Below are 12,793 nucleotides of genomic sequence, written 5' to 3'. Positions count from 1 at the left end.
AGGCTGAGTGGGGTCATGGGCGCCTTCTTCGGCTTCTGATAATTGCGTGGTACTGTCTTGCTCTGGAATACAGAAAAGGTGGGGTGTCTGCAAGGCCCAACCTGACCTCAACACTGACCCCCCATTCACAGGCGAGGGCAGAGGACACACTTAACGAAAGCGCTCTCAACCATTCCGGCCGAGAGCCGCTCTTGCGGCGTCTACAATACTGGGCCGTCTCTCGGGGAACAAAGGATCACGTAGGACCCTGTGGGAAAGCAGGCCGTAGCCACAGATCTCAGAGCCTCGTTCCAGAAGGAGAATTGCCTGCGCCACGGGAGGACTGGATGCCACACAGAAGGGTCCACACGATAATTCAAATTACGATACATGTCTTTGAAACGCTTTAGGCAAAGTCGGTTCATTCTTCCCCAAGGTGACTGATCCACCAGAGCGATGCCGTTCGGAGCAAAACGGGCATGAAGCAGCAGCTGTGGCCACCGTGGTCTGGGCCATCTGGGTGGGGCACACACAGAAGAGCTCCAGCTGCGGCCGCAGGGACCTGCGGAGGACCCCCGAACCCCTGGAGCGCGTCACCCGCTGGCTGCAGAGTCTGCACGGCACAGAGCAGAGCGGGAGAGACAGACGGCGTGGGGACGAGAAGGACTGTGGACTCGGCGTTTCCTAATGCATCACAGCAAAGTACGTGCCCCCGCGTGACGTGGGCCGTGGTGGGTGGGACTGAGCCGGCGGCTGCCGAGGTCACAACCAACCGTGGCGGGTTCACGCCAAGATGTGCCGCTGAGTGTGAAACACGCCGGTCCGCAAAGATGCCAAACTGCGCGGGAAACAACCCCTCACTGATGACACGTCGAAGAAAGACCTGGGATGCAGTGGGTTCAAGAGCTATCACGACACTAACTTCACTGGCACCTTCTTTACTATTCCTCAGGAGGTGACCAGAGAGCCCTGGACCATGTAGTGTGGCTCACACTGGCTGCCGGGCAGCGTGGGGCCGGACCAGCTGTGTTGGCCGCCCAAGGGCCGGGGAGCAGAGGGGAAATCAAGTCAGGTACGTGTGTCCCTCTGACCAGTTCAGGCAACTCGGGACAGGGTGGAAACCATCAGTCCCGAGAGTGGCCCTTCACAAGCAGAAAACCAAACCTGAAAGGACCCTCCCAGCATGGCGGGCTCCTCGTTGAGCGCTGGGACACTCGCAGGCTCCCCTACCAGCAAACACATGCACCAGCCCCCGAGCCACTTCGGGAAGGGAGAAAAACGGAACATTAAGTCATTCCTCGGTCGTGGGGAAGCCTGTGCGGTAACAAGGATGCCAGCCCAGATGAAAGAGTCACAGACACACTAACGTTAGGGCCGTCCCCGCACACACCCCCCGAGGGGTACAGACAAGCTTGTCCCGACTGTGTGTGTCCCGCCGTCCTGACTTCTGTTTTCCTTTATGCCTGGAAGTCATGAGTACCGACAGCGGGGAGCGGATGAACCCAAAGACTACAGCTGACTCCTTCGCTCGCCTCAGAAATCAAGGCGGCCGGTAAACAGGCCCTACCGTGCTGCCGGCACAGAAGGGCAGGTCGGCGTGCGGGGATGGCGTCTACACCGCAGCCGGGGCAGAGGAGCGTGAATCGCGTGTGGTGCTGCGACTAGGTCGTGCCCCCACATCCCACTTTATCAGGACGCTTCACGGGCCAGAGGGCAGCCCCTTGGATCATCACTGCCAAGAAGCAAAAGCAACCCAACACCCCCCTAACTTCTTTACACGTTGTCAAGTCAGCGTCTCTGGAAAGACCTGAAACGCTCTACTCTCATCAAGGCTCGGCTGCCCTCTGGCAGAGACTGGACAACTCCCCCGGAAGGGGAATTTCAAAGCAATGACCCAGCCAGCTTTCTGGGGAGTGACGGTTTGGGGGTGTGGAGTAGAGCTCGAGTCACAGCTCACCTCCACTCCGCAGCAACCCCAAAGGACTGCCCTTACGTGGGGGTGGCCATGGGAGTGACCTCCACCAGGGAACTCCTAGAACAAGCCTGAGACTGGGTGGGGGGAACCCGATGGCTGCCCCCCTCTGCTGCTGCCCCCTCAGGCCAGAGCCCCCGGCAGGGCAGGGAGCGCGCGGCTGTCCCGACAAGGCTCCCAGGAGCAAGGCAGACGTGAGCATGGGCATAAGCTCAGGAGAAGGTGCCCGTGTCCTAAGTCCCCAAACCCTGTGAGAGGAGAAAAGCACCCGGAGAAGGGAAGATACGCCGCCCCCATCAGACAGGCGGCATCGCTAGGAGCGGATAGGGTCACAAGGTCACTGGGTGTTCCCACGAAAGAGCTCCAAGCACATGGTCTGTGGTCCTCCCCTGGGCACCCCAGACCCTGCCATTCCTTCACAGTGACATCTAGAGCTCAGAACTGAAGTCTTCTCGGACTTGATTCTGCCTCAACCGTGTGGCCGGGAAGGAAACAGCCGGAGACCAGGAGCAAAGCGCCAAGGCGACCTAGGACTGCCAGGCGTCCCTCGGACAGACCAGGAAAGGCAGGGGGCACATGTGGCATGGTCCGACCCACGGGGCTGGGGCAGTTACCTCTGCAGCCGCTGGACGAGCTGGGCCACCATGGTGTCCGAGATCCCGGGGCAGGCCTCCTCGGCCAGGTAGATGGCCCCGCGCAGCTCCTCTATGGACCCCATGTTACCTCCGCACGCCTGGCTCTTCTCCTTCAGCTGCAGACACACAAGCGAGAAGACCATGACCCGCACAGGCGAAGGAATCAAGGGGCACCTCCTCTAAGGAGGGACGCGACGTGAGGCCCACTGCGCCCCGGGCACACGAGTCCTGGCCGAGCTCGGGCTGGGCTGTGGGCAGCCTGCACTCCCCCTGGCGAGTGGCTTTCGGGGGGACAGTGCGTGTGGACACGGCATTCATTAGACCTAAATCGCCACCTTCGCCAGGAAAGAGCAGAGACAACTTTCTGGGCACATTTTCAAGACTCGACAGGACACCCGCCCCTCTTCTTCCACTTGGACCTTCGTCTACACCACAAACACATCGTCCCACCGCTCAGCTCTGGTTCCCACAAGGAGCTGCGCTATGGGCTGCAGCTTCGCTCCAACAGTAACAGGTCGGTCCTTTATCCCAGCAAACAGCCTTTTTGGTCCACAGTGCTGTCAAAATACTCTATTTCCTACAACCAAGCACCCCCACCCAGCCTAAATTCTGGGAACCCGCTGTCCCTCTTGAGCCTCCCACCCCTCACAAGAAATCACAGCAGTGTCCGCGGGCACCACCACCGGCTCTAAGTCCCCCTCCCGGAGCAACGCAGGACAAGGAGGGCCGTTCAGGTTCAGTCACAGGCAGCAGGCGCGATGAGCCTCCCGCGGTGGGAGCCCCTCCCTGATGTCGCCTTTAACAAACCAATCACATCTGACTTTGGCTTTGCAAGCTCCCGTGAACTCATCAATGCCAGCATCGGCCCATCCTGGTCAGCCCATCCTGACCACGCTGGTCCCTCCTCCCCATGGAAGGGACACATGGAGGACTCGGAGGGCCTGGGGTGGGAGGGGCCACGGCCCAGCGTGCTCTCCCTGCGCTCCTCCCCCCACAGACGGAGGCAGACCTGGAGGCGGCCGCCGGTGTCCACCTAGGACTCCTGACCACTTAACTAATACAACCGGATTCACAAGTCACGAGCGCCCAACCTCTGCCTTCTCCCATTTCCTGCAACGGCCTCCCTCCCCAGCCCACCCTGCCCTGCGCCCCCAACACAAGTCCCCCTGCCCAAAGCTGCTGCCGGATGGGCTCTATCAGCCGTCACGCACACTCCGACATCAGGACAGCCTCACTTGTAGACACAGGGATAATGATTCTTTGTTATTTTTACTGGAATTCCATAAAATGATGTATACTGATAAAAACACCTTAGACAAGACACCCGTGAATTTACCTTCAGCTTAGCTGAAAAAAATCTAAACAGTATTACAGTGAGGACTAATTCACCAATTCTAAGTAATGATTTCAGCACTGTTTCTTCATATGCCCCGTAGAAAATACCTGGCTTCAAACAAAGTAAGAAATACGTTTATCATTTTCCCTAATGGCCAGACTGATCCTAGTGAAGCGCCCATGGCAGGCTAACAGGAAAGCGGGGGAACATCTTGAAAACCCAGAGGACCGCCCTCCCAAACAACGTAATGAAGAGTGAGATGGTGTCCTATGGACAGGAGAGCAGGAGCGCAGGCACCCAGAAACGTTAGCCGAGGGCAGAGCCAGGGAGTGACACGGAGGGCCTCCAGCTGCCCTGTGTCACTCAGTTTGCTGTCACAAACCCACGTGTCCAGTGGTTTCAACTCTACACCCCAGGCTCAGCATGGGACCAGTGTAGCTCATTCTGGACTACCTTAAAGGCAGCCTGTGGGACTCCAAAAAAACCAGAAAGGGTATCTCCAACTTCTTTTCAAATCACCTCCTAACCAGATGAAGAATAAGCTTCATTCTCGTAAACTTTATTCTGGCAAACACTGCACAATGCCGTACCTCCAGGAGGCAGGACGGGCTCCCCAAAAGGAGCGGCAGACCAGCACGTAGGTGACATCAGTCCCCGGAGGAGGACGGGACCGGGGCTGTGCACCAGGGAAACAAACCGGGGGCCCAACAACAGGTAAGGAGACTTCTACGGGATTACAGTGAACTATGGGGGCACGGTGGGGCATAGGAGGTCTCTGCGAAATCTGGTATCTCCTTTAAAATCAAATTCTACACTTTCGCATCGCCATCAATTTGTGTGATGCAAAGCCGTCAGGCCGCACCGAACAGATTTTATGGAGAGCAGTGCAACAGAACCTCAAATTCACCCTGGTGACTCCCGGAGCCATGCGGGGCCAGCACACTCAAGGAGGCGACAGTGACCTTTCCTGGGAGGACCGGGCAGCAGCCGGTGCCCAGGAGAGCAGGAGGGGCACCAGGAAGCCAGTGCCAACCCCAGCGGCCTCACGGGACCACGATGCCGACTCCCCACCTACTGGTGCCCACTGGCTCTAACCTCCCGAATTCGATTGGCGACACGTCCCAGAAAGAGGACCCTGCTCCCCACTACGTCCCTGTCACGCCCCACCCCCTACCCCCCACACGTCAACGGGGTATCTTACCTCTGCAAACAGAGGAGAAATAATTGTAGATAAACACTGAGAGAAAGGCCTCTTTGGGATGTCTTTCATCTTAGGGAAGAAAAAAAGGTGATGACAAGTAAGTAGTTAACATTCACATTCAACAGCGCAGAAACTTCAGACAGGCACCAAGCTAGCCAGCATAAAGTCTGAAACGCTCTCTATTTGCTGTGCTATCTTTTATTTTTAAGATTTTATTTTCTTCAGTAGTCTCCACACCCAGCGTGGGACTCAAACTCACAACCCAGGAGTCGAGGCACTTGCTGTGATAGCTAAATGGGAGTGTCTCGCTCTTTCACTAAATGTCAACGTTTCTTTGCGGCGATGTGCCAGACTCATGCAGCTGGGCCAACCGGCATCTGGACTCTAGGTGCAAAGGCCCGAGAGGTCCCAGGAGTGGCCCTCGTGCAGACGCCGGTGACACCGAATCGCACCCCTGCACGGTTTATGCAGCAGGACTTGACTACCGACACTCCGGAAATGGAAATGAGATCAAAGCTGGCTGGTGCAAGTGACTATCACAGGACAGGGGCCCATTTTCTACTTTTGCAATCTCTGTAATGACTCCCATCTGCCCAGCACAGCAAGACTTGTAGGATCACCAGGGGACAGCTGTGAACAGCCGCTGGTCCACGCTGCCTGACAGAAACTACACCACGGTGCTTTAAAGCAACTCCAAAAACACAGTTCTTCATAAACTTAAAGAGGCGTAAAACCAATGAAAATAAAGTCCCATGTTAAGTACCAACAGCACTATGTTTATTTTTAAGATCCTAAAAACCTTAATCCCAAAATTCTGGTATCTTTTCTGAGTAACCCCAATACACAAAACAGAGTTCCGTGCAGAGTCTGAATGTCACTTCACAGGTGAGACGTCCTTCCCCTGCCCCCACTATGTGCAAGCCTCAGGAAAGGCCGATGGCGGGGGAGGGGGCTGGGGGACGGGGACAGGGACACAGCAGGCTCTGTAGAGCAGGAAGCAGCCCGCAGTACAGACCAGAGGCCGGGTTCTCGGATCTGACTCTCTGGGTCCTTATGGGTCCCCAACAGCGAGACCCCCCAGCACGCTACCCCAGGGAGCCCACCCCGCCCCCCACAGAGCAGGCCTGCAGAGGTGAGTGGGGACGAACTGTGGTAGGAGCCAGCGTTACCTTATTTCTTTCCAAGTCCGAAGGCTGAAGAGCTCCATTTTCAAGACTCTTTGGATCTTTCTCTCGGATAGTGAAGATCCAGTCCCCAGAGTCGCTGCCTCCAGAGGCCTGGCTGTCCGTATCCGTCTCCCTTTGGAGAGAAATCCGGAACTCCATGAGCGAGTGCACATCCCTGCACCGAGACCGGCCCCCCGCAGCCCTGCTGGCCACCCCACATTCCACACCTCCCAACCCCGCTCGTCACCCATCACCCCTTCCAGGCCCTGCCACCCGGCCCTGAGGAAAGAGACCGTCACCACGGCGCTCCCTGACTTCCCCCGGCACCGGCCGCACCCACAGCCGCCATCCCGCCTCCTGGACCCCAGAGAGGCCGCTCCCCGGCAGGACCACCCTGCGCTCCACTGACAGTCCCGCTCTCAGAGGGCATCTTTTCTCCCCTTCGGCTCCTTCCCATCAACGCCCCGACACGCATCCCTTTGGCTCCCGCAACGCAACGACCCCTCCAGCCACAGCCAGTCCACAGTCTCGTTTCTTGGGTGTGTCAGCTACACTTACTGCCTCTGCTTCTGACCTTCTCTCACCCCAAAACCAACCCTGTCCCTGCAGCTGCCCTGACCAAGGCCGTCGACCGCCCGCACGACACTGCGCAAGGGGGCTCCTGCTCTGTCCTCCGCCTGCTGGAGCCCCGGGTCCGTGTTCCTGCTCATCCCCGCTCCCCACCGAAGCCTCTGCCCCCAGATCACCCCGGACACGGTCACCCACAGTTCGGTCCTCTACACTGGCGTTTCCCAGTGGACGGCCCACTGTGCTCTGCAGACGCGCGCTGGGTGACACGGTTCACTCTCATTGCTCCGACGCCATGCCCCTACACCATCCTGCCAGCACCTCACACATGTCCCACCCCAAACTCAGCTTCCCGTGCCCCGGCCTCCTCCCTGCCCCGCCCGGCTGCTTCTCTGGTCACCACGACACCCACCACACCGCCAAGGCCTGGATGGTCTCCACTTCCCTCACTCAAGGCCACGGCCACGTTCGGGCCACCGGTCCACCTTTCTGTCCCCACAGCTACCGCCCTCGTCTCTCCGCTTCCTGAGCCAGGGGTTCTCGCTCTTGGCTCCTGTGACCCTGAAACCAGAAACTGATTCAACCAGCCTGGTGCATGGACCTGGTCTGGTGGTCGACTTGGACTTGTAGCCGAGGCGTGAGGGAGAACAGAAGAGGTGCCACAGCGGGGCCCACTTCCACTCGTGACGCCCTCGTTGCTGCCGGAGTGGGCGGCCCAGCGCCCCCCCCCCCCACCCCACACATACACCAAAGCAACTCCCACACCTCAACCATCTCTTTGGCTAATAGAATTCCAGGATGCGTAACCTGACACCAGTTTTCAGCAAGGAACTTCTGGTATGCGGCTTTACAGCCCTAGCATCGACCACACCACAACACAGAATCGCAAAGACGTACATTTGTATCGTCAAAAAAGAATACATGTAAAGCAGTCACACGTGACCGATAGTTTATGGGCAGGAAAAAGAAAAGGAAAAGGAGACCAGGCCTAGTTCCTTCACAAAGATTTTTCCTGGAAACTCCACTAGCAACAGAAAGAGGCCAAAAGGCCCCCAAATTGTCCCATACTGACACACAAAGATCACCATCAACCTGGATTATCTAAAAAAAAATTAACAAAGAAATCCACAAAGAACAACAGAAAATCCCGCCCCAGATGAGAGAGAAGAACAAACCCAAACATGACCCGTTCACAGGGCTCCCGTGGGAGGCCCCCAGCCCAGGCCGCGCGCCCCGCACGCCCACGTGGACGGGACTCACGTGTCTGAGTCTTCGGAGCCCGAGTCCTCGTGGCTCTGCTCGGCCTTCCATCTCTTGTACCTGTCGATGAGCTCGGTCAGGTAGGAGGTTTTCTTTGCGTTGCGTATTATAAACTTGTGCTTCAGTAACTCCTTCGCGGTGGGTCTCTGGAAAAAAAGCCGCCAGACAGAACAGGAAGCAGGAGATGAAGTTCCCTGTGTTCTGACTCGACCCCAAAAGACAGACTTCTGCCTCAAAGAGTCAAGCACCCACAACTAAAATGTAAAGATCGAGTTCTGCTTCCAGGTCTGTTTCCCTGACAAAAGCCAGGATTCCAACAGCAGTGGTCCAGCACCCACGGGTGGGAATCCACGTGCAGTGTGGACGTGGCAGTTAGTGTCTGACGTGGTCCATGACATGCCAAAGGGAACCACCCAGAGAAAGCAAAAAGCCTTTCCCTAGGAAGACGCACTGACACAGAAAACATGTCAGAGAACTCCAGAGATCATTTAGGACAGCTAGAATATACCTCCCGGTTTTTATAAAATATTTTGTTTTACATTCGCACACACATACTTACATACAAATGCTGACAAGAGAGAAAACATATGCTACCTTGTTAACTTTCTGTGTTAGTATTTGGCTCCACCTCCCCAAAATAGTGGATAGATGGTAACGGGGATACATCGCAAGGAAACTAGAAAGGAACCAAGATATACCCTTTTCTCTGACGCCGAAAGAGTACCGGGTGCCCTCACTCACCACGTACAAGTGCTGGCCTCCCCCGTCTGTCTCTCGCCCTGGGGTTGGGGTGAGAACCTCTTCCAGGTCCTGGGCTCCGAATGGCCAAAACCACACAGCACATTCTGAAGTCGGCAACTGCCTTCCCCTTGAGGATGGCAAATCAGATGGCAAGGAGCACACTTTCCAAGCACAGCCCAAACGAGAGCAGACGGAGGGTGGGGACATGGCCAGTGAGACTCAGGTCCCACTTACTAAAGCCTGATTCACAACAGCCAGTCGTGTTGCTCAAATTCAAGCCCACAGGAAACCTGGGTCACCTCAGGTGCTGTCTCACTCCCTGGGAAACTCCCAGTGTCTCCAAAGTGCTCACACTCTCAGCTTCTCGTCCTCTTCCTCAGTGTGCTTCGGGCAGGGTAGAGGTGGGTATGTGTGCTCTGGGCAAGTATGCAGACACTAGAAATCCATTTTTAATGGAAAGATGAGCACACGTGTGGGGGTGTATCTTCTTGGGTGCTTCCTAGCCTCCGCACTGTGGCTAGGGACTCACATCATGCCAGACCGTCCAGAGCGCCGTGGACAGATGGAGCAGCGACCCACCCCCCGCCTGATGCATTAACGAAGCCCACCAGGCGATCTCAGGCTACGTTCCCCGGGGGTTCAAAGAAAATGCTGCATCCCCCATTTCATTCCTTTACCAAAATGAGCATACTAGAAAACCATGGTGTTCTTGTAAAATTAGTCACCCATTCTTAGATAAGAGTTAAGAAGGGGATTCAGGGACGCCAGGGTGGCTCAGTGGGTTAAGCCTCTGCCTTCAGCTCAGGTCATGATCTCAGGGTCCTGGGATCGAGCCCCGAGTCTGGCTCTCTGCTTAGCAGAGAGCCTGCTTTCCCCCACCCCTGCCTGACTCTCCACCTACTTCTGATCTCCCTCTGTCAAATAAACAGATAAAATCTTTAAAGGGGCGCCTGGGTGGCTCAGTTGGTTAAGCATCTGCCTTCGGCTCAGGTCATGATTCTAGGGTTCTGGGATCAAGCCTTGCATCAGCCTCCCTGCTTAGCAGAGAGTCTGCTTCTCCCTGCTGCTCTGTTTACTTGTGCTCTCTCTCTCTATCATTCTGTCAAACAAATAAATAAAATCTTTAAAAAAAAAAAAATCTTTAAAAAAAGGGGGGGGTGGATTTAGCTTGGCCTTCAGCCAACGCTGCTAGAAGACTCAGAAACAAACCAAGACACACGGTCCTATACGTAACACCAAAATACAAAGATAACTTTCAGAGATGCATCCTAATTCAGGAGAGAATTCAGCTAAGGCTATACAGGAGAGAATTCGTCTGGCCACATGGCTCTGCCAGTCAATTACACACACACAAAAAAAGTAAAAAAGGAAGGAGTAGGGGGGCAAGGTGGGTGGTACATGCGTACTTTGTAATTTATCGTTTCTTTCCTAACACATGCCAAGAAGAAATTGAAAACATGTACTTTAAAGACACATTTAGCCATTATTTTTCTGGCCAGACTTTGCGATTACTAAAAACGGCTAAAAATAGCCTGACCTTTTACTATAAACATTAAAAATTTATGACTCCACATATAATATTAAGGAGAACAGTCTTCAGGCTCAATGAGGTACGAAATGCTAGGAAATCTGAAAGAAAATAAGTAGATTTCTGTTTATTAAAAGATAAATAATAAAAACATTTGCAGAGTGTCTGGGTGGCTCAGTGGGTTAAAGCCTCTGCCTTCGGCTCAGGTCATGAGCTCAGGGTCCTGGGATGAAGCCCCAAGTCAGGGTCCTCGCTCAGTACGGAATCTGCTTCTCCCTCTCCCTTTGCCCCCAGCCACACACACCCCCCACTTGTGCAAACACTCTCTCTACCCTAAATAAATAAAATCTTAAAAAAAAAAATTTTTGCAACTCAAATCAATTGCATCCATTTAGAAAAGAAGAAGAAGAAAAAAGAGAACGCGGTCATAAAGACAATGGTGACTACAGCAAGAGTGATTAAGGAAATTCCAGTAAGATGGCTCTAGACCAAGTTTGGCCACACAGAAAGAGGGGCCCACCCCGAGCTTGAGCAACTCACAAAGCTTGGCTCCTTATTCAAACAGGCTTCAACAAACTCCTTGAGGGGTTTGCTGTAGTTCCCTTCCAGCGTGGGGGGGTTGTTCTTTGGAATGAGGAATAAAACCTTCATGGGGTGCAGCTCCGAGTGAGGGGGCTCCCCCTTCGCGAGCTCGATGGCTGTTATGCCCAGGGACCAGATGTCTGCCTGCAACAACAAAGCATTTTTAGAGATACCAAAAGGAATAAGCTCGAGTAAATAGGCTTCTTAGAAAAAAAAGAAATACATCTCAACATACTTCTAAGGTTTTGAAAAAGATAATTATTTTTGAGCAAAAACAAAAAAGATAAGCCTTTGGTATAATTTCAAAACAGGTGACACACAGCAGAAAACGGAATACACAGACCACCTTCTAGTTCTGCACTGAAGGCGGCTTTTACAATCATTCGTCTTCTGTTTACTGCTGGAGCATGAGGCACTCCACGGTGACTCAGATCCCTGGAGTGACGTGACAGTTCGCCAGAAGTGAGCAGAGCGGGCACGTCTGGAACAGAGGGGTGTTTGCGACTCACCCCATTAAACCTGCTTACAACCACGCACAGCTGTGAGGCTAAGAGCCTCAGAGACTTGGGTTTAAATGCCAGCTCCACAACCAAAGTCTTACGACAGGAGACAGTATCTCACCGGGACGCCTGGGTAGCTCCGTCAATTGGGGTCTGACTCCTGGTTTCAGCCCAGGCAGTGCTCTCAGGGTCGTGAGATCGAGCCCCGCGGCAGGCCTGGCATGGGGACGGCCTCCCGCTCCCTCTCCCTCCGCCACTCCCCTGACCCATGCTCTCTCACGCGTGCTCTAAAATCAGTAAGTAAATAAAATCTTAACAATAAAAAATCTGACCTGTGAGCCTAGTTTCCTCAACGGCAAAATGGAAATAATACCGGGGAGGTTGAGCAGGGAGCCTCACAGAGGGCCCCGAACTCAGAACGGGTGTCTTCCAGAAACGTTCGCACACACACAGAAGTAGAGAATAATACCAGAATCTGAATAGAGGAGAATATTCACAGAACTAACGTGAAGTTAATGATTATGAACAATCTGCCATATGGACTTTGTCTACTGTTTGCCACAGTGTATTTAAAAGTCAAAGATATGCTGACATTCTCCCCTGACGACCTCAGCTTGTCAGCAAGGGTTCTGTACTACCGATCAAGACCTAAAATTAGGAACAGTTTAAAAATTAATAATAACTTAATATGCTGTAATAGTTAAATTTCCTCAACTCTTGAAGAAAGTATTGTCACGGTCGGTTTACTGAATCGGGATCCACACGAAGCCCGCCTCGCACAGCCTTTCTGCCCTGGTCACTGGGCACGGGAAACCCATGGAAAGCCAGAACCTACTCGATCCCTCCCTCTACAGCAAAGAAATGAAAGGCTGAGACATGGTTCAGGTCACGGCAGGACCCCGACATGCCAACCTTCAAAACCTGCTGTGTTCTCACAGCCCTAGGGAGCGGGGACAGACCCTTGCTGCGACCTCCCTGGCCAGCAGCCGGCAGGGTCGGCACCACCACATGCTCTGCTGCTTCTCTTCTTGGTGAAAACGGGCCTGTCAGCAAGTCTTGTTCTGAATTCTTTGCACAAAAGGGATCAGACTCCAGAACCAGCATCAGGAGTCCTCTGCCCATGCTCCCTCCCTGGGCAGCCTGGACTCTGCTTTAGCTCACATGGGAATGTATTACTTTTAAAGTCAGTACAAACGTGACAGATCCCAGAGTCCCTGTGCCCAGGAGGAGGCAGGCCTCTCGGCAGGTGAGCGGCGCTGCCAGCGGCAGGAGGACACAAGCAGGTGCGCAGAGACAGGGAGCGAGGGATACGCGAACGGGGGAATG

At 54.3% G+C, this 12,793-nt stretch overlaps 1 protein-coding gene across 5 annotated transcripts in view; it reads right to left on the bottom strand.

The window, feature by feature from the left end:
- Nucleotides 1-12,793, bottom strand: part of STK24 (serine/threonine kinase 24) — a 113,176-nt gene that overhangs the window by 1,805 nt on the left and 98,578 nt on the right. For 4 of the 5 annotated variants that reach the window (XM_032315069.1, XM_032315067.1, XM_032315071.1 and 1 more), the window contains 5 exons: nucleotides 10,926-11,111; nucleotides 8,117-8,262; nucleotides 6,293-6,422; nucleotides 5,124-5,192; nucleotides 2,566-2,702 (listed from right to left, as the gene is read on the bottom strand). In XM_032315069.1, the coding sequence (XP_032170960.1) occupies nucleotides 2,566-2,702; nucleotides 5,124-5,192; nucleotides 6,293-6,422; nucleotides 8,117-8,262; nucleotides 10,926-11,111 (668 nt within the window). The remainder of the gene's footprint in view (nucleotides 1-2,565; nucleotides 2,703-5,123; nucleotides 5,193-6,292; nucleotides 6,423-8,116; nucleotides 8,263-10,925; nucleotides 11,112-12,793) is intronic. The other variant, XM_032315070.1, reaches the window with a different exon arrangement.

This window comes from Mustela erminea, chromosome 15, assembly GCF_009829155.1.
Source record: "Mustela erminea isolate mMusErm1 chromosome 15, mMusErm1.Pri, whole genome shotgun sequence".
In the NCBI taxonomy this organism is placed as follows: domain Eukaryota; kingdom Metazoa; phylum Chordata; class Mammalia; order Carnivora; family Mustelidae; genus Mustela; species Mustela erminea.
Note: the sequence above shows the minus strand (reverse complement) of the source record. Positions and strands in the feature narration are given on the sequence as shown.